General features: G+C 39.8%; 1 protein-coding gene across 1 annotated transcript in view; it reads right to left on the reverse strand.

The window, feature by feature from the left end:
- asap2a (ArfGAP with SH3 domain, ankyrin repeat and PH domain 2a) overlaps window positions 1-20,183 on the reverse strand; it is a 79,085-nt gene that overhangs the window by 42,666 nt on the left and 16,236 nt on the right. The window contains exon 2 of the mRNA XM_084743241.1: window positions 5,902-5,974. Within this exon, the coding sequence (XP_084599367.1) occupies window positions 5,902-5,974 (73 nt within the window). The remainder of the gene's footprint in view (window positions 1-5,901; window positions 5,975-20,183) is intronic.

Consider the following 20,183-nt stretch of genomic DNA (forward strand, 5'->3'; position numbering starts at 1 on the left):
GCTCCATCGGGCCTGGTCGGCCGACGCTCTAACGCTCACTAACACAATGTGTGGCCGACCTCAGATCAATTCCACATCTCTCTGTGGACTCTATGAAAACACTGGACTCCACGGCCACTTCATATGACCACTGGCTTCACCAAGAAAACAGAGTCTGGTTGACTTTGACACACAGGAGACAAAGACCAAGAATTACAGTGTGTGTGAAAGACAAATAAATTAGAATATTAATCAATGTATATAATGTGTGATTGACAATTTGGAGAACATGCTCGTTTGCTGTTTTGCTAAAAGTTGCAATAGATGAGAGGATAAATACACTGTTATATGTCAGTACTAATTACCTGTTAAAAAATGTAGTCAGTAACCTAATCCAGGTATCACAACAATGAAGTAATGTAACTTAACTACCTGCTGTTACTTTTGGATCACCTCAGCATCAATATGGTGAATTTCTTTTAGCCTTATATAATGATTTGTGTTCATTGTCGGTTTAGTAATTCTTTGTCCGGATATTCTTTCTTTCTTACTTGGTTATGTGTGAATGTATGTTTAGATGAATAGCTGTAATTATGCACATTAAAATCTACTTTATTAGCACTCGGCCTGTGTAGCTGATGTTAGCCGTTGGTGTGTGGAGCTAATTTTAGTGGAAGGTCTGTGTAGTAACTTTAGCAACATTAGCGGCACTGGGCATGATAGTATATTGTTCTTATTTTAAAATTGTAATCCTGCCAATAATCCCAATTTTTTACTAAATAAAACTTAATTGATTACAATATTTTTCTGTAAATGTGATGGAATACAGTTACCTAATTACACAATCCTGTTACATGCAATCCGTTTCTCCCCAAGCCGACAGGTAAGGATGGATTACATTTTGGATCTGCTTCTAAGTTGGTAAACGACCCAAATCTGTTAACCTCAGCTGCCAACGAATCTCCTATCCAATCTTTCATTCGCAATCTCTTAGATCTCTGTTTTTCTCACACTCCATCTCCAAAGGAAAAAAGACAAACACAAACATGTTCTGACTCAACAACACAGTTGTTAGCAAGGCTGACTGAACTTGGCAAACTGTCTCAACTTAAAAGTACCAAAGTGTAGATACACTTCACCACAGTCAATAAAGCAAATGCAAAAATGCTTGATTAAACATTTAATTAATGTAAATCATGTTAAATAAATCCCTTTCAAACCCAGATCTAGAAAAAAATATGTTAATATTGTTCAAATATGGAGATTTATTGTTTTTTTCTGTTTTATTATAAGAATAAACTGAATATCTTGGGGTTGGTGGACAAAAAAGACATTTAAAGACATCATGTTGGTCTTTGAGAAACTGGGATGGACATCTTTCACTATTTTCTGACATTTTGTTTCACGGTTGACTAACGGTTGTAAAAGCACTTTGAATAGTCAATGGACTAGAAAAGCACTATGTACATGCATCAAATCCATTCCCCAACTGAGCGATGTCTTCATTACCCATCAAACAAACTATTTAGACAAACTATTTATTTCATAAGAAATTGAGATTGAAAGGATTGAGATTTGATGAGCGAATTTGAAACTGCATTAAGGTTTGATGAAGTGCGATCAAACTCCCTGCAAAAACACATTTTTTTTTGTTTTTACACAAGAAAAAAATGTTAATTATGCTTTACAAGTGCTGGTAAGCAGATTTTTTACCTTTGGACTGAACCAGACAGGCTGATTCCCCCCGCTTCCAGTCTTTATACCGAGTTAAGCAGCTCATACATTCACAAGAGTGATATCAATCTTCTCACATAGCTCTTCAGACAGAAAGCCAATAAGCACATTTTCCAGAATGTCAAAAAGAAAGTTCAAATGGAAGACAGAACCACCTCATACAAGTTCCTCATTTAAAGGAATATTTGAGTCTCCTTCCTCTTTATTTCAGTGTCTCCTCCGGGTCCTTTTCCTCTCTCATCCAGGCAGTTTAATTACATTACAACATTACAAGTCTTAGTTTCTTGGATACCTGCAGCAGCCAGGAGATGAATATGTGTTATGAGTGTGTGTATGTATGTGCAGCAGCGATTCAAAGGATATGACCAGATCAGAGGCCATCAAATTCAGCATTTTCCTGATGCAACATGGGCCGAGTGCTGCATTATTCAGCAACTCCATCAGGCCATCCTGCCCACCTATAGGTACAACAGCTGGAATGCAGCATTCACTCGTCTGCCTCGAGTCGTTATCTGTTCAGCAGCTTTGGCAGGCCTGTCCTCGCAGCTCTGCTCCATCAGCTCCAGGTTCTTCAGGGGGTTTGAGATGCTGCTGCTGCTGGTTTATTCATCAAAACCCACAAGCTGACAACCTGACAGGTCCCTGCCTGCAGCAACACTGGCCTCTCCTGCTCATCTATGCAGCTTTTCCCCCGTATTTTTCATCCTCACCTCTTTCACTCTCATTTCCCATCTTTTTCTGACTCTCTGGTACAAGCTTACATTGCTTGCTCAGCCTCTCCGGTTCTCCCCAGCGGGGTAATTGTTGCAATCTTGTTTATTTTTCATCACTATTCTGACCAAACCACCATCCTCCCCGCACCCTCTCCACCCTCATCATTACTATTCCTCAATTCATTGCCGAAAATATCCTTGCAGGGTTTGTGCTCGACAGTCAGGAGTGTATTCTCTCAGTATTGACGCAGGCAGTGTTGAGGCTCCCTGTTGTGCGTCTCATTATTCAGGCTTTTTTCTTTCCAGCATCTCTGAAGAACATTCATAAAACTCTCTGCTTTCACTCTTTTTCTCTAAGATTTGCTTCAGATACTGGAACAGCTTTCCTATATGTCAGTATCTGCAGTCGGGGTCTGTTGTCATTTAATTTCTGCAACAACGGATGATCTGAGACACGATAATATGCAATAATTTCCTTAAAAAAAACAATGTATGGACTCACATAAAAATAATCCCTTTCAATAATCATAAATCCCTCTGATTCTACCTTTAAGTCCTACCTAAGTCATTTCATATTTTCCAATAGTTTTCATTAATTATTTTATTTCTTTGGAAGTACTCAGGCCTTGCAAACTTATGCTGACCTAATCAAGATGCAGTGTGTCTATTGGAGCTCATATTTGCTTGAGACCTTACCAGTGTGTATGCAAGATTTAGTGCCTCTTTTATATTTTTACAGATATTCTAATGCATGATGTACAGTGTTGTAGTTTCATTAACTGCTGATTGATTTGAAAAGCCCCAGTTAATTAACTCGTACTGATTGTGTTGCTTTGACCCAAATAAATGCAGACATGATGTGTGATGTATTACATTTTTTTAAGCTTACACTGATGGATTTGTCATCATAAAGAAGTAAATGGAAACCAGGGGATTCCTGGAATAAACAAGTGCAAATTTGCAACAGCTGCGACCACGTAAGCACATGTATCCGTGTGTTCATGAATTCACACAAACACACACAATCTCACGAACACTTGACCTGTGTATGTGCCATCTACAAACTCTGGTCATGTTGCATGAATGCATCTTTTTGTTATAGGTGACACCCACAACCACACTCCCTGTTTGCCATTTGTCATGAACAATTAATCAGCTGTCCTTTGCCACCTGACCAGCTGTTCCATAAAATCGTTGGATCTTTGGATTCATCTGGAAGGTTCTGCATCTTTTTTACAAAAGGTGATTTCCATTGCAACACCCCATTTTAGCCAACTGGGATGAACACAAACACACACCTTTAAAATGTTTGCAGACCAAACAAGAGACTGTGCTATAGAGCTCCTGTTTGCAGCTAAAAATACTAAAAAAAATTATGAAAACAGCAACTTGGTTTATGTGATGGTTAGCTGTGGCATTAAACCTGAATTATTTGGGGTTTTTTTTACCATGTGGAAGCAGCATAAGAACCTGTAAAGACAACAGTGACATATTTATCCCCTAGTTGTGATGGCAAACTTGAGTTGCTTGTTTTCACGTCCAGCAGATATAGAGCAACATAAGACTAAATCTAAAGTCATCTTTTCAGTCATCTGATGAATGCAGGTCAAATAGTCACTTTTTTATCTCTGTTTTTGGTTTCCACCAACTCTTGAGAGAAGTATCCGACTCTTTAGCTGCTAAATACTCCACTGTGTTCACCAGCTAGTCGTCAACTTTGTCTCTCTGGAGTTTGGTGCTGGACAGGTTGTGTACAGACGGTTTACTTTGCTGAAAACAGCCGTTTGTGAGTGAGAGTGAACTCAATAGAGCTGCAATGATCTGTCTGAGTATTTTTTAATGCCAAAATTCTGTAATTCCAGGTTCTTAAAGTTGAATATTTTCTGGTTTATTTACTTTGCAGTGACAGTAGACTAAATATATTTGTGCTGTGGTCAAAACAAGACACTTGAGGACATCATGTTGGTTCCTGGGAAACCCTGATGGACATTCTTAATCATTTTAAAACATTTTATTGACCAATCAACTAATCGATTATTGGCAATAAAAATATTTTTTTAGTTGCAAAACCAAAACAATGAGCTGAAAGACACTGAAACGCTCTGTAGGGCTGAAGAGAACTGCAAGATCAAGTACAGTAATAACTCTCTGTGGGTTCATCTGTAAAATGACCCCCTTTCACATTACATGAAGTCATTGATCTAATGTTAATTTAAAATATTGATTAGTGCAGCTTATGTGTACAGTATCTGTAGTAAATGGGCTAAAGCAGCAGACTACATTCTATATTTGGATAATATATCATACATTTTACATCCATGCACACGTCTCTGTCTCATGTTCTGTAGACAAAAGGTCGACACAAGCATCAAACACAGATCTTAATGGAGTCATCTTGGTTGTATTCAAAACAGATCAGAGTCTGGGCTGCTAGAGGTCAAGGTGACCTCAGTCAACATTTCCACAAACAAAACAGTGTTTCTACTGTAAACGTGAACAGTAATCTGGACAAGCTTCACGCTTCAAGTCAAAAAGGTCGATTTGCTTCCTCCTAGTTTTTCCTACAGCAGATAATCTTGTTCATGATAAAAGCAAATCTCAACGGCCTGAAACACCTGCAATGTGTACCTATCTACACTGACCAAAAAAATGCAAATGAAGGTAATTTATCCACAGCAGGGGCGTTTATTCTGGCAGCGTGAGAAAACTGTACAAGTTAATCTTATAAATGCACAACTGCACAGTAACAGCCTTGTCATGTCATGTCAAAAAGAGGTTCTGAGTCTGGCAGACGCACAAAAAGACAATATAATGTGTGTGTGTGTGTGTGTGTGTGTGTGTGTGTGTGTAAATGCATGTCTAACAGTGAGGTGAAGTGAAAATACGTCCATGCCTCAGCAGCCACACACAAACACAGTGTGCTCCCCAGCTGTTCCTCTGGGGGTCTGGATCAGACAGCTGTCCCTCTGGTCTGAACAGAGCTCACACTGTTCTGAAAAAGACACGCTCAGCACATTGTTCAGAGGTCTCTCTCCTCTCTGTGTCTCTCTCTCAGCGGGGTTCAGTCAGACAGACCAAACAAAAGACACTGGGAACACCCAACACTGGCAAACACCGCCACAATGAGCATGGTAATAACACACACAGGCAAAAAAAAACCTCTGCCTCAAAGGGAGTGGAACAAATGTTTCACGGATGCAAAATGATGTAATTATTTTCATGTTCAATCTATTGTGCATTTTTTGATTGAACTAATCCTTTATTTAAAAAAAAAAAACGAACGAGCTTACACTTGCTTGCTTAGTCCCCTCAGCCAAATCCCCAAAAAACGAATTAAGAAAATTATAAAAGATATATAATAAAAAGATAACAAAAAGAGCAAGAGTTTCATCATAAAGATAGAGCTCAAAAACATCTAAAGTGAGAGCAGAAAGATGAGGAAATGAAAACATGAAGGACAGACGGGACGACTCACCTAGACCAGACGTGTAGATGGACTTGACAGACTTCTTCATTTTGTACAGAACACTGCGGTCCACATCCAGAGCCTGGACAGAGAGACACAAAGACACAAAGAGACAGACGTTCAGACATCATTATTATCAAGTCAGTGTACATTTATTACTTTAATTCAGAGGTTTTCAAAGTGGGAGGTGGGCCTCCCCAGGGGGGGTACATGAATGAAAGTGGAACATCATTACATTTATGGCTGCAACTAACAATTATTTTCATTGTTGATTATTTCCTCGAATAATTGATCAATTAATCCTGTAACAATCTTCTCAGTTGAAAAATATTTTTCTATTCTGATTATTTTCATTCTCAATTAATCTCTCAGTCATTTTCTCTATTCATCAATTTGTTGTTTGGCTCATAAAATGTTGGAAAATGATGAAAAATTGTGAAAAAATATCTGTTTCCCAAAACCCAAGTTGACTTTCTCAAATGTCTTGTTTTTGTCCACAACCCAAAGATATTTACTGTCAGAAATTAGTAAAGAAACCAGAAAGGTTTCACATTTGAAATGATCAAATTTATCAAATTAGTTTGTGATTAATTTAGTAGTTGATCAATAATCGTTGAATCATTGCACTTGTTATTATGTAATTACAACAGTTATCAAAAGGACGTTACATAGAACAGCCTAAATGTGTGTGATTTGGTTACAGAGATAGTTCAGAGATACAGCGGTTTTGGGGAATTTTACTGTTTTTCCCAGAGTCAGAAACTAATAATTGCCTTTAATGCACGAACATACTCTCTTAATTCCATAAATCAACCTTAAAACACCCTGTACAGCTGCATCAGTGTCATCCACGCTCATCACCGTTTGACACTATCGCTCATGAATGTTGTCGGGTACCTGGCTAACAACATATGAGGATGAAGTCATCATTTTTAATCCCACCCACAGTAAAAAAGCTGTCATCAGTCGACCGATTCTCCAACTATAACTGAGCAGGACGCCAGACCTATTTGAGATAAAGCTCACACTGTTCAAACTCTGACATCATTTTTTTAAGACTGTAATGAGTTGAATTATACCTGGCGTTCCCTCTTTTTTGACCATGCCTTGAAGGCATACCTCCATGTGCTGGGTACAGTTTGTGCGTGTGTGTGTGTGTCTGTGCCCTCTCCACTCTGGCTGCAAGTAATAAATTATTCAAGGAAAAGCTAAGAATAGACCTGAGCTCCCTGGTCAGTCATTGTGTTTGTGTATGTGTGTCCGTGTATGTGTGTTTATCAGTATAATAGCTTGTAGGACAAGAGCAGTGAGCATCTGAGGTCTCTTACATGAAGGACACACACACACACACACACACATGCAGAAACCTTTGAATAACCACGGTCACACACACTTTCATATGTATCGAGCCCAGACTCACAGACTAACCAGAACAAACAGTGAGAGTCCAGCTGAGACAATGCAGCACTGTAGAAGTGATGAGTGACGGACTCTCTCGGGAAGAGGGGGATTTTGGGAAATGAGTTTTTAGGGGCTTTATTAAGTACGCCCGCCCAACCGGGCCAAAGCCGGCGCCACTTTTCCCTCTCTGGTCCCCGTCTGACAGACACATATCAGATCCCCTGGACCCTCTGAAAACAAAAACACACAATGGCTACCATTCAGCTGCAAAACACACACACATGAATACTGTACACACACACACACACACACACACACACACACACACACACACACACACACTCCCACACTGTCCTCTTTGCAACACCATCAGATGTGATGACAAAATTTATTAAATCCATAAATCTATTCTGCATTAATAACCGAGCTATGAGCGGCTTGCTACTGCAAAATGGAAGAAGTGCTCAGCGCTTAGTTTTTCCCCAGGGTCGTATTTCACACACACTTAAGAAGACACACTCACACAAAAGGAACAAAGGGAGAGAGAAAGACATGAGTGACTTTGAAGGGAAAGTGACAGATAAATTAAGTGTCACTGGTCGAGGGACGGGCAGAATAAAAGAAGAGCACAGAGCTAAAAGAAAAGACATGAACACTGAGACCGTGCTCTTGCACTCCTCTGTCAATTGTGGCTCACAGTGGCTCCGAGGGGCCACCTATGAAGTGAGGCAAAGGACACTGTCAGGGTGTACGGTTACACTGGATGGACTCAGTGGAGGGGAAAGATAACAGGGAGAAAAATCCTGTGGAAGCAGGCCTAATTAAGAAACTGTGTGATCAAGTGAAGACCTATAGAAGACCATTTCTGCCACTGAAAGAAAAAAAAAATCCTCACAGTAAGTCATAATGAGGAGATAAAAAAGGTCAAACTTATGAGATAAAAAGTAGAAATTATATCATAATTATCATAATTCAACTTTTTACCTCATGATTTCGACTTTTTATCTCATAATTTCATCTTTTTACCTCATAAATTTGACTTTTTGTCTTTTTATTTTTCAACTTTTTATCTCAGGACTTTATCTCAGAAGTATGACTTACCATATTTTTTTCTTTCACTGGCAGAATTGGGCTTCCATACCACATCTGTCCCTTTTTATCTATTTCTATTTCAATGCGCATTAGTAGTACAAAGTTGAAGTGTCCATTTGAACAGAATTGTTTGGACAATGCAGATGTATCACCATCTGCAAGGTTAACCACAGCGTTTTATTGTGGAGGAGCCCTTTTTTTATTATTACACTTTTATGACACATTAGGCTTCTTAAGATTCAATAAAAATGTGCAAAGGCAATATATTTAACGACTGAGGCAAACATTTAAACATCTAGTAACAAAATTTATGAGATAAGATGTGTGGGGATCTACAAGCTGGGAAAAGTAGAGAAAACGGTCTAATCAGTCACAATCAGGAGAAGAAAACGAGTGCAGACACAGAGCTCGCCATGTCTATCACCTGTGTGCCTCAAAAAATAAAGTGGTTAAAATCAAAATAAAGTGGTTAAATATCAACCACTTTTCTCCCAGTCTTCATCAAAAGTAGGCCATTAAAAATTATCATTATTGACAGAGATAAAACATTTTGTTGTGATAAATATTTCAGCTATATTCCAAGCCCCAGTCTCCATCCAAACTTGTGTTGATTAGTGTGGCTGCTTCATAATTTTTATGTACTGGAACAGACCTGAATTTACTGTAGATTACATTTTTGCAGCTGTATGTGCCTTTATGACTTCTACGTCCTTTATACCTTTAACAAAGATCTCAGCAGTGATCACGAAACATGTTGTTGAGTTGTTTATACTGTCCTATCCACACCAAAATCCTGACTTCACAGCCAAACAGAAAAAACACCTTAACACAAAGGGATGTTAAAAATGTGATTACAATCTAAAATTAACTCATTTAAAAAACAGTGAAGATCAAATTTTTCCTTTTTTTTTTTTAAAGTCACAAACTTTTCCCACAACTAAACTTCCAGACAGCAGTTCTTAGTAAAACTAACACATGCTAAAAATAAAAAGTGAAGTCTTTCACCAGGGGAACTGTGCAAATTAAAAGAAGCCAACCAGAAGCTCCTTGTTCTTCTGAGTAAAAGTAGGACTTACAGCGCTGTGGTTTCAGTTCCTTCAGCTCCTGTTAAATGACTCATCTGTTACATATGCCATTATCCCATTAGCTCTGTCTGGCTGACACAGACTCCCTCGGCTGCAGCTCAGACCCCACACGGTCACGCGTGTCTGCATACTGTTCATTCAGCATGTATTTTCAAAATAAGACGCAGAGACAAAGAGTGAGAAAGACAAACTGCAGTGCTATCTCTGTCTACACCCCAACCACACACAAATCTTTTAAAAAGGCAACTGGAGACGAGCTCAGCGTGTTTTCTTAGCAGAGCTGATACCACCTTGGGCTCTGCTCTGAGTATTAAATATACTCCTGGTACTCAGAGCGAAAGCCTTGAGTGCACTGAAAGCTTTTCTTCTCATGCCTGAACCTCTGTGAGAGAGTAAAACGCTTGATAGTGGATCTGCATTAATGAGCTGTTATGATTCTGGGGCAAAACAGAGATAGTGAAAACATCTATTTTGTGCTAAAAACAGTTTGAGTATTGCAGGAAGCAATTTTAAAATGAGCCCATAAAATGGACCTGGAACTTTCATAAATTTATTGAATATTTGATGCTGTGAGGTCAAATTAGGGTGAGTCCCTGAAGTCAAAGCATGTAACAGTGTTTAACAGATGAGTGGTGCACAGAATCAATTTGACACCAGACTGTCTGTGTGTGTTTAATTCATAATTTATAATAAAATTGCAAAGCTGTGTCTGTTTGGCACAACCCATGAACTGTACTGTTATGTGTAATATATTTACTGTAATGAATTTTAAAATGACCATGATGTGAGAGATTTTTAAAAGTTGAAATACTCACTTTTCTGACAACAAGGCTACAGCCACTGTCCTCCTGTCCAAATTTCTGTTCCAGCCTGTAACTGTTATTGTTTGCCCCTTTCATATTCAATAGAATAAGTCTCTGTTTATGAGACGGAAGAAATCATTAATAATCTTTTCAAAGAAGTAGATATTTTTGACAGATAAAGTGAGCAATATGTTAATGGTAAGACAGGCGGTCACTGATCTCAAACTCTAGAGTGTGTATTTTCAGAGCAGTGGACTTTTGTCTTCAGGATAACAGACTAAACTTCACATTGACAGACAACTGACAGTTATAAACACCTGATCAACACCTGATCTTGTGGAAGTTGTGGACACTTGTTACTGTCAAAATAATGTAGCACTCGTCTTGTGTTGCTTCCTGGAGTCTGTAGAGGAGGGGACGAGGGGAAACAACTCACTTCAACCTTCGACAGTATATTAAATAGAATTTCAACCCGTTTCATATACAGTTTAGGGCTGCACAATTAATCACAATATTATCAAAATTGCAATATGGCCAAATTGCAACTTTTGAAGAAAGAAAAATGTGTTAGAAAACAGCATTATAATGAAGTGTTGTAGTGCTGCAGAGATGCCCTGGACTATAAATATTGTTCTTCAGATGAATTTTGCTGATGAAGTTTGCTTGGTACAGACCCAAACAAGTTTCAGTAAAGTAAAAATGAGTAATCATATCACAATTTCAGCCAGAATAATCGCAATATGGCCATTGTGCAGTCCTAATACAGTCTATAGCTCCAACTCACCATTTGGACTGCTACTCTCATTTTTGGACATGCAATTATTACCTATTACTTGTTGAAACACAACATCACAACTTCATCAAAAACAAGATTACGACAAAAGAGGAGGCAAAGAGAAACACTGCAGCTCTGTGACCAACTCAGCTTGGCTCCTGGCAGCAGCAGCGTTAATGTTTGTGTGGAGGAATACAAGCCAAATGGACAAGAGATTTATAGCAATCTGTTCACTTTGAGACTAAAGCTTTCGGTGCATATGCTGCAGCATCAACACAGTCAGATGGCAGCTATGTGTTCTGCTCTAGTATCATGTAATGGCTTTGTACAGAACACACTGCAACTGTGCAACACTTCCTCATTGGCTGGTTTACATTCAGGTAACCTGACTTTCCATTTAACCTCATAAAATCTTAACTATAAGCAGCCCTGTGGCCCAAAATTTATCAGCTCAATTTTCCCAAACAGGTGTTGAAAATTGTGTTACTCTGGGAAGCTTGGTGTGCCCAGTAGCTCACCTTGCAGAGCAACACCATTTACTAAAGGCTTAGTTGCTGCAGCATTCTGGGTTCAATTACAGCCAGTGGCCTTTTGCTGGATGTCATTCCCTCACTTTCCTCTCTTTCCTGTCACTCTTCAGGTGTGCTATCAAATACAGGCAAAAAAGGCACAGAATTTATCTTAAAAAAAGTTATTCTGGGAAGCTCCCGGGTATGAAAGGACTGAACTATGTTAATATGAAGCAGGCTTGTGTTAAAGCAGAGCATGTCGTAGTGTTATCTGCATCTACAAAATTGCATTAGACCAGATTAGATGAAAAGTTTTGCAGCTGTAAGTCAAATCTTTGATGTATTTCATACTACAGACTAATTCTAAGCAGGTTTGGGGTGACAGGATGTCACAAGAACAGATGCTTCAGTACCAAGTCAATGTCAATAATCTGAAAATGTGATGGCACTCGTTTTTCTACAGTAAGTACCAGTAGGTACCAGTTCGTTCCTGATTCCATAGCTACGGCAGATGAGGGTTAGGCTATGTCTACCAAACTGGCGTATGACGATGTCCACAGTCACGATGGACGTTGACATCATCACTGGGTCTTTGTGTTGGTACCACATGTCCGTAACTTAGTTGTGTTTAAAAAGAAAGTAATAAACACAGCATGAGGGCGTCCTGCTTTGGTTTAAAAATGAAGACGATGGTAGAGGCCTCAGTCAAATTTTGTTTTTTTGGTCCATAAAATGTCAGAAAATTGAGAAAATGTCAATCAGTGTTTCCAAAAGCCCAAGTTGACATTTTTTAATTTTTCAAACATCTTGTTTTGTCCTCAACCAAAAGACATTCAGCCGTCTGTTGTAGATGAGTAAAGAAACCAGAAAATAGAGTAGAGTCTACAGAATGAAATGTTAAAGCCATCAAGACTTTGTTACAGTCACTAAAGCGCTCCACTGACACGTTGGTAGATCTAAACCCCTAGTTGACCTCCACGTAATGTCAGTAATCAGCCCGTGAATCAATCTGACCAGCCGAAGCCTTACACGCACATCGACATGGACATCACAGCTCCAATCGACCCAAGGACTCCCTCACGTTCACAGACACGCACACACACAAACGCGCACATACAAATGAGGCAGTATCACGCTCCAGCAGACCCTTTCAATCTGCACAGAGTGGTCTGACGAGGGAAAGGGGCGACAAGTGGGGGACAGACAGGCAGGGTAATAAACCAGTCCCAGCTGAACACAACAAAAACACTGCTCTAAATCACTCACACTCTCACATGCACACACACACATGCACACACTCCAGACTCGTCACTTTTACACATTTCCACTCTGCTGTGCTCTCCAGGGTGGAGCAAAGTGACTCCTCTCTGAGTACCAGACCACCACTAACAGTACGTGCGAGCCCTCTTGTTTGTAGCAAAGGCCGCTCTCAAATTAGACACTTTTAACCCCCAAAAAACTGTTCATAGAGAGCGGGGAATTCCACCGCTGTGTAGCGATTCAGCAGCGTGGGATCAGAGCTGAATCCTCACACAATAGAACCAGCCTCCGAGCCTGGAGCGGCTTCGCAAGCACACTTTATATGACACTACTGCAATGTCAGCATTTTTCCTCTCCTGATAGCCGCTCACAGTAAACTAACTAACCAGAGAGGCTTTCTTCTCCCTTCCTGCCGCCGCTGACCGACCGTTTCAGCCCGGGCAGGAGGAGAGACACAAACTGAATTGAATTAATCCTCGTCTTAATGCATGGCGTCATCATCGCTATCATCATCATCACTGTGATTACAATCGGGCACCATCTGCTGCCAGCCAATCTACAGGGACTATCACAACGCTGCTGGGTCATGGGGGTCGTTGCCACGGCGATCCATTCACTTATAGACGTGCATTTCCTGAATAGTAGAGTAACGTGTGTCGGGTTACTGATCTCTGTGAGCACAGTCCAGATAGATAATATCTAATGTGTGTGCACGGACAGATAGAGAGGGAAAGAAGATACTGTAAACCTAATTAATGTTGAGAGCGTTCAGATAGATACGGTCTGAATTTATGTTCAGAGGGAAACAGAAAACCTTTCCATCCTGAGAAGTAGTGCAACTAACAATTTTATTCGTTATCAATTAATGCGTTGATTTTCTTGATTCATCGATTAGTTGTTTGGTCCCTAATATGTCAGAAAATGGCTAAAACTGTTCAGAGCAGAGTTTCCTAAATGTCTTGTTTTGTCCACAAACCAAAGATATTTAGTTTACTGTCAGAGAGGAATACAGAAAATATTCATATTTGAGAAGCTGAAATCAGAGAATATTTTGTTTAAAACTGACTCAAGATGATTAATTATCACAATAGTTGGCGATTAATTTAATAGTCCATTAATAATCGACTAATCTTTGCAGCTCTACTGATAATAAAGCAGTTGCTCTGAATGAGAAAGTACAGCCTAGTGTTGTCAAATATCTACATACTGATGAATATCGATACTGAATATTTGAAATGCTTTTAAAACTAATTTTTCACAGTGTTGATACTCTGGTATCAGCTGCACTTCCACGCTGTCTCTTCACCCCAACAGCGAGTTGACACACACTGTTGTACTGCCCACACAGCCTCACATCCTTTCACTTGCCCACAGTGCTGTCTTCTTCTTCTCACTTATCTTATTTGCTATATCCGTTGTCATGTTGAAGCCTTGTTATATTTATCTTTTGATAAAATGTTGAGTAAATTTTCCCCCGTGGTTTTGAAAATGGTGTTGAGTATTGACATTTTTCAAGGTACTGTATTGAAATGAGAAATTCCAGTATCACAAGTACAGCTATTTAAAAAAATAAATAAATAGTGTTTGCCCTACCATTGAGACCCCTCTGAAAGAAACAATTTAAATATTTAACCAGTTTAAATATTTTATTTTGCAGTTTATCTAATTTATGTGTATTCATTTCATTTAAGCTCACTGTCAGCTTCAGTGTGAGAGTCTCAACTGCATTTACGGTTGTGCTTTGTCTCACTTCTCCTCTGTTACACACACACACAAAGACAGAGAGAGAGACAGAGAGAGAGAGAGAGAGAGAGAGAGAGAGAGAGAGAAGCAGAGGAGACGCTGTTGGTACCAGTTACAAACAGGCGCAGTAGCTAATGACATGCTAACTGGTGTTTTTGTGTTTTTAGCTGAGCTAAAACATATTGGTGATGCTGTTTTTTCTTTATTGTTCCCCGTGAGGTTTGTTGGATGTGATGAAATGTATCCCAGTGCATTATATGTGAAGTGAGGACTGTGCTGGCCTCTGTTTTGCTTGTCAGCAACCAGTCATACGGTCATACGGCAGTGTGGCCTCATGTCCTCTGATTAATTTGGTTTACAATCGACGCATCATTCATAATTATTTTCTCCTGGTGTACTTCAGGAACAAAGACAGGCACAACAAGAAAACCAGCTTTAAAAATGACACATTTTCTTCTTTAATAATTGCTGTGTTCTGGATCTATATTATGCTGATGTGAAGAGTGGTTCATGCGGATTTCGAAAAGTAACTGATAAATACTCATGGGCGAGTCAATATTGACATCTAAAGCAAATAAAGTTTTAAGTATTAAATTTGAGAACGTAATTTGGTGTGGTGGTAGAATGGAAATGTTTTATACAATATATAAATAATCTTGAATAGACTCTCCCTCTCTTTCTCCCAGGCTTCATAACCACCTCCTGTTGGTTTAGCACTTACCACAACCACCTCTAGGAGAAAAAAAAGAAAAAGCAAAAAAAAAAAAAAAAATAGCGTAAGCAGACAAGATCCCCAAAATAGGTGTAGGTAGGAGTAGGTTTCTGTATAAACTAGCAATTTTGCTGCTGTCACAAGGCAAAGCTCAGCTGGGTAAGCACAAAGTTTGAGTATCCAAGCCAGAGCGAATGAATCTGATGTGCTTGGCCCAGCATTTGTCAAGGTCTTTAAAACCAAAACAAGAAGGGGAAATTGGCAAAAGAGAGTCACCCAGTCTTCTCATAGGGCAGCCATTGTCCACTTTCTGAGTTGTTCACATCATACAGTGAAAGTCCCTTTATATACGGTTACAACACATGAGGAATGCAAAGCTAATTCTGGATACCAAACAAGGTTGGGAAATTTGTTTTCCCCCAAAAGCGCATTTCTCTGTAGCCTGTTCTTTTGTTTATTTGTATGAAAACTGCTATACAAATAAAGTCTGACTGATTGATCAGTTGAAACGCTACCAAAGTGCAGAGTGAGACAGGTGAGGCAACAGCATGACTTAAAGGAATAGTTTGGATTTTTTGAAGTGGGGTTGTATGAGGTACTTATCGATAGTCGGTCTATTACCTGGCAGTCGGCACTCACTCCAGTTTGGAGAAGCAGAGAGGAAGACCAGCGCAGAAGCTAAGCAATGAACTGCTGTGGACAGAGTCAGCAACAAAATGTACTTTAGCTGTTGTATGATGTATATGTTACATTTAGAATATGTTCACCGCTTTACTTTGCTTTCAAATAATCAAATATCGCTCTCTCGATCAACCAAACTCCATTTGTGAAATAAGCTATTTTACCTTGCAGAACGCAGGAGCTGCTGGGTTACCACTGCTTCGCTTTGTTGGTTTGTTTCCATTATTCTGTGACTTTGGTGAACCCAAACTGACTTTAGAAAACACCAAACTCACACAATAAACAAACTAACCACCCAGTCAAGGAAGTGGTAGACCTGTAACTTCCCTTGGTGGCTTTGGAGAAAGCAATGTTTGGCTTCCTGTCTGAAAAAGCTGTCTGATGGCAAGGTAAAGTGGTGAAAATATTCTAAATAAAGCACACACTTCAACTGAAGATGATCTTTTTAGGTGGGCCTTTGTTTTGCTGCTGACCTTGTCCACAGCAGCACATTGCTTGGCTTCTTACATCGATACTCCTGCCACTCCTAAAAGCTGGGGGTGTGTCAATTGGCATCTACTGTCCCTTTAAGGCAGCAGCAAACAATTAAACTCATTATTGATAAATTTTAATCAATTAATTGTTCGATCTATGAAAAACACAGAAAAATGCACATCGCAAAGATAGAGAAACAAAGGGAAGTATCTGTGTGTGTAGGAAAGAGGTAAGCATCTTTACAGTATGAATTATATATAACTGATTTTTTATTCACTTTATTAATATAATAATCAGGTTTTCCTCAATGACAAAAGGTAATTTTAAGCCTTTGAGGTACTGAGACTAATCTTCTCAGAACAAAAAGCTCAGTTCAATGAAAACAGGGGGACAGAGAGAAGGAGGAGGGCAAGACCCTGCTGACTACAAGAAAAGTGAGTCCAGCAGCTAACAAGCCTGTTTTATCGCGGCGCTCTCAACTCCTTACTCCGCTGTCTGAAGAAGAAAGACATTCCTAGGTGATTGCATGCTAAAGTGACTGACAGACAAGACAGAGACCCAGCCCCATTGTTCCTGTCGACTAACTATCTGCTGATGACAGCATGTCTGCTCGGAAAGACGCTGTCCGCTTTCCTCAGGGGCCCAATCACCATACAGTGCACACACACACACACACACACACACGTCCCATTTTAACAAAACACAATCCTCACCGTCTGTAGTATTGCTATTGTCATCACCACACACTTATTTAAAGCTGACACACACACACACACACACACACACATCTGGGTTGTGTCTGGTGTCTCTTCATAACTTGTCCTCTAAACTTGCCAAACCCTTTAAGCCCTCCCCTCTGTCACGGTCATACAAGGAAACAATCTGCCACATACCGACTGCCGCAGTCTGGGACGTAATTATTCAATTTATCTGGTGCATATGTGGGTACAGTATCAGTGATGGCGGTGGTGGGCTGAAGGTGCCAGATGAAACATGATAAACCCAAACAAACGTCACTCCTCTTCAAAGGAAACTACTAAAACGTCTAGAGTGTGTGTGTCGAAAGAGCGAGCTCTGGTACAACTCGCACACACTCACAGTAGGAACATAAATAATGGTTTTGATGTGAAAATCGTGGGCGAACCCTGACTTCACATTAATCATATTTATTTCACCACTGTGGTATGGTCAGTCCACACTGTTTGGAAAAGCAGCAACCAGTGAAACTAGAGCTCTCAGCGACACAGTTTCTCTAATCCATTTTCCTCTTTGATCAATTTAGAGATCAATAACTGCCACTGACAGCGGTACATTCACAATATCCGTCCTTCAGACATTAAGCCTCACTCCACTTTATTAAAGATGAGCTGTGAGATTTTCACCAAAAGCCAAATGACATCCTGAGTAAAAGCAGTTAACAGCTCTGACCACCAGCAGTACATCATGATATGATGAGTACTATATGGGACTATATGGGCTCAGTTTCTTTCTGTACTGGTTTGGCTCAAAGACTTGTTCTTCAACCAAAGTGCTTGTCAGATTTAGGGATAGGGACTGGTAAAATACTGCTAATGCCATTGTCGATTCTGCTCATCAGTATGACTCTTTGATTCTGTCATTGATTCCTGAGAAATTTTCTGTGTGGAAAAAAGTAGGCCTGCACACATTTTCTGCATCAACGATAATAAATCAGTTTTATTATGTACGTCTAAACATACCGGAAAAAAAGACTCCTCATTGCAAGTTTCCTTGATCACAGAAGTGAGTCTGACGTCATTGTTTTGCAATTCACAACTGTCTGATAAACATGTCAGCTCCTTTTATCAATGCTGACAAGTTTGGAGGCATACGATTCCAACTGGACACTCTGGAACCGGTTGTTGATTCCCATTATTTGTCAGATTGTCAAACATCTTAAACACAGTCCCCCTACATCTTTCTGACATCAGAACTGGTGCAGGTTGTGCGTGAGTTACAATATTTGGGCTTTCCAAAAAAACAACAGGACAAGCATGTCCAGGGATGAGAAAGTGTGCTGCAATTTAACCTCTTTTTTCAGTCTTCAGAGCTACTTTCATCATTTTTTGCAGGCACAAACCAAGAGTAACTCAAGACCTTTAAGGAAAGATAGTCCACAAGTTCTCACTATTTTAATGGCTCATAGGAAGATTTTTATATCATATTCTGCTAATGGCCATATTCCAACTTGTTGACAAAATAACATCATACCATTACACACAGCAACCACAACCACAGCTGAAAGTGAAAGAAAAATGGCTACCAGGTCCTCAGCGAGTTAGTTACAAAAAGGGGAGCGACTTGAGCAGCGTGGAAGTGGTTTGGTTACAAAAGATCAGCTGCACAATAAACCACAGAAATATGTAAGACGAGCAAGAGGACTTTAACAACAAAAGGGGGCAACACAACAAACTTGTGTCAGAGATGTATGCGACTGCAATTGGCCACAAATAAGGTGACTTTCATTTTTGCCTGCAGTGGCCGGTGTTTATCCGTTATGTTGCATGAATTCTGCACTCACTAAATGTTGTGTGTGTTATTTCCTGTCAGACTTTGACAACAGTAGCGATCGTACACAGCTGCTGTTTCAGAGAAGAAACCACTGACTGGACACAACAATGGTGTGATGTGAGAGAGAAATGTTTTGTTTTTTTTCCCTGGCACAAAAGTGAGAATAAATGACAACAAAGCCAAAATAAATAACCACAAAACAACATCGGTGTTGGCATTGGCTATTGGCCAAATTGCTGTTTTAATTTAAACATAGGTGAATACGGTTGAGTACATGGAGAGCCAAAGGTCCCATGAGGGCTGAATGGCTTTTTGAGTTGTACATCAAAACTATTTTTAAGTATTTTGTCATATATTCAAGAATACTATTAGCGCAGAAATGAAATTAAATACAATTTCACAATAAAATACAATTATTTTAGGTCCATATTGCCCACACATAATTCATTGCATATTGACTCCGCTATGACTGTAGATATAAGCACTTGTGATTATAGCTGCGGTCAGACGATACTTCGTACAAACCAGCTTGTTTCAAACATTCTCTGGCCTTAAAGGCACGCACAGCCCATAATTGGGGCTGTCTTCTATATGGCTGACAGTGGTTATGTTAGGTCACCTGAGAGCAATCATTGAGAATTTCCCTACAGAAAAATAAATAAAGCATCATGATTAGTAGGCAGTCTTGACTGCTACCTTACAGAACGAGACACGTCAGCTTTTCTGCAGGTGTGGCGTCAAAGCGGCCGCCTGGTGCTGTACAGTGCATGTGCTGCTGACCAGCTCTCGGCCAGACACAGAGCTGCTGTCTACAGCTCCACATGTGGTACAGTCAGTCAGGGTAAACACGGGAAGGGCGCTCTCTTTCTGCCTCAACATCCACAGAGGAAAAGCTGTGACTCATTCAAAACATATGTCAAATATACAGTTCAACCCTGCAGGCATCAAAGAGAAGGCAGATCCCTGAGGAAGCTGTGCTCGACTCAAGCTGTTCACTGCAGTACTAAGTATTTGTGTTACTATCATCATATTTTAGAGTCGTCTGAAGGCTGACTCTTAACTAAAGTCTGAGTCCATTCAATAGACTCAGAAATACAAATCCACTGTAAAAAAAAATCCATCCAAACACTCTTTCAAGTGTTTCATTCACAACTTTTCTCCATGCTGAGTGAGTAAAGTCAATATTTGGATAGAAGTGGGTTCCATCGAGCCGACCGCTAACAGGCC

Source organism: Lutjanus erythropterus, chromosome 18 (genome assembly GCF_056507025.1).
Source record: "Lutjanus erythropterus isolate fLutEry1 chromosome 18, fLutEry1.hap2, whole genome shotgun sequence".
NCBI lineage: Eukaryota > Metazoa > Chordata > Actinopteri > Lutjaniformes > Lutjanidae > Lutjanus > Lutjanus erythropterus.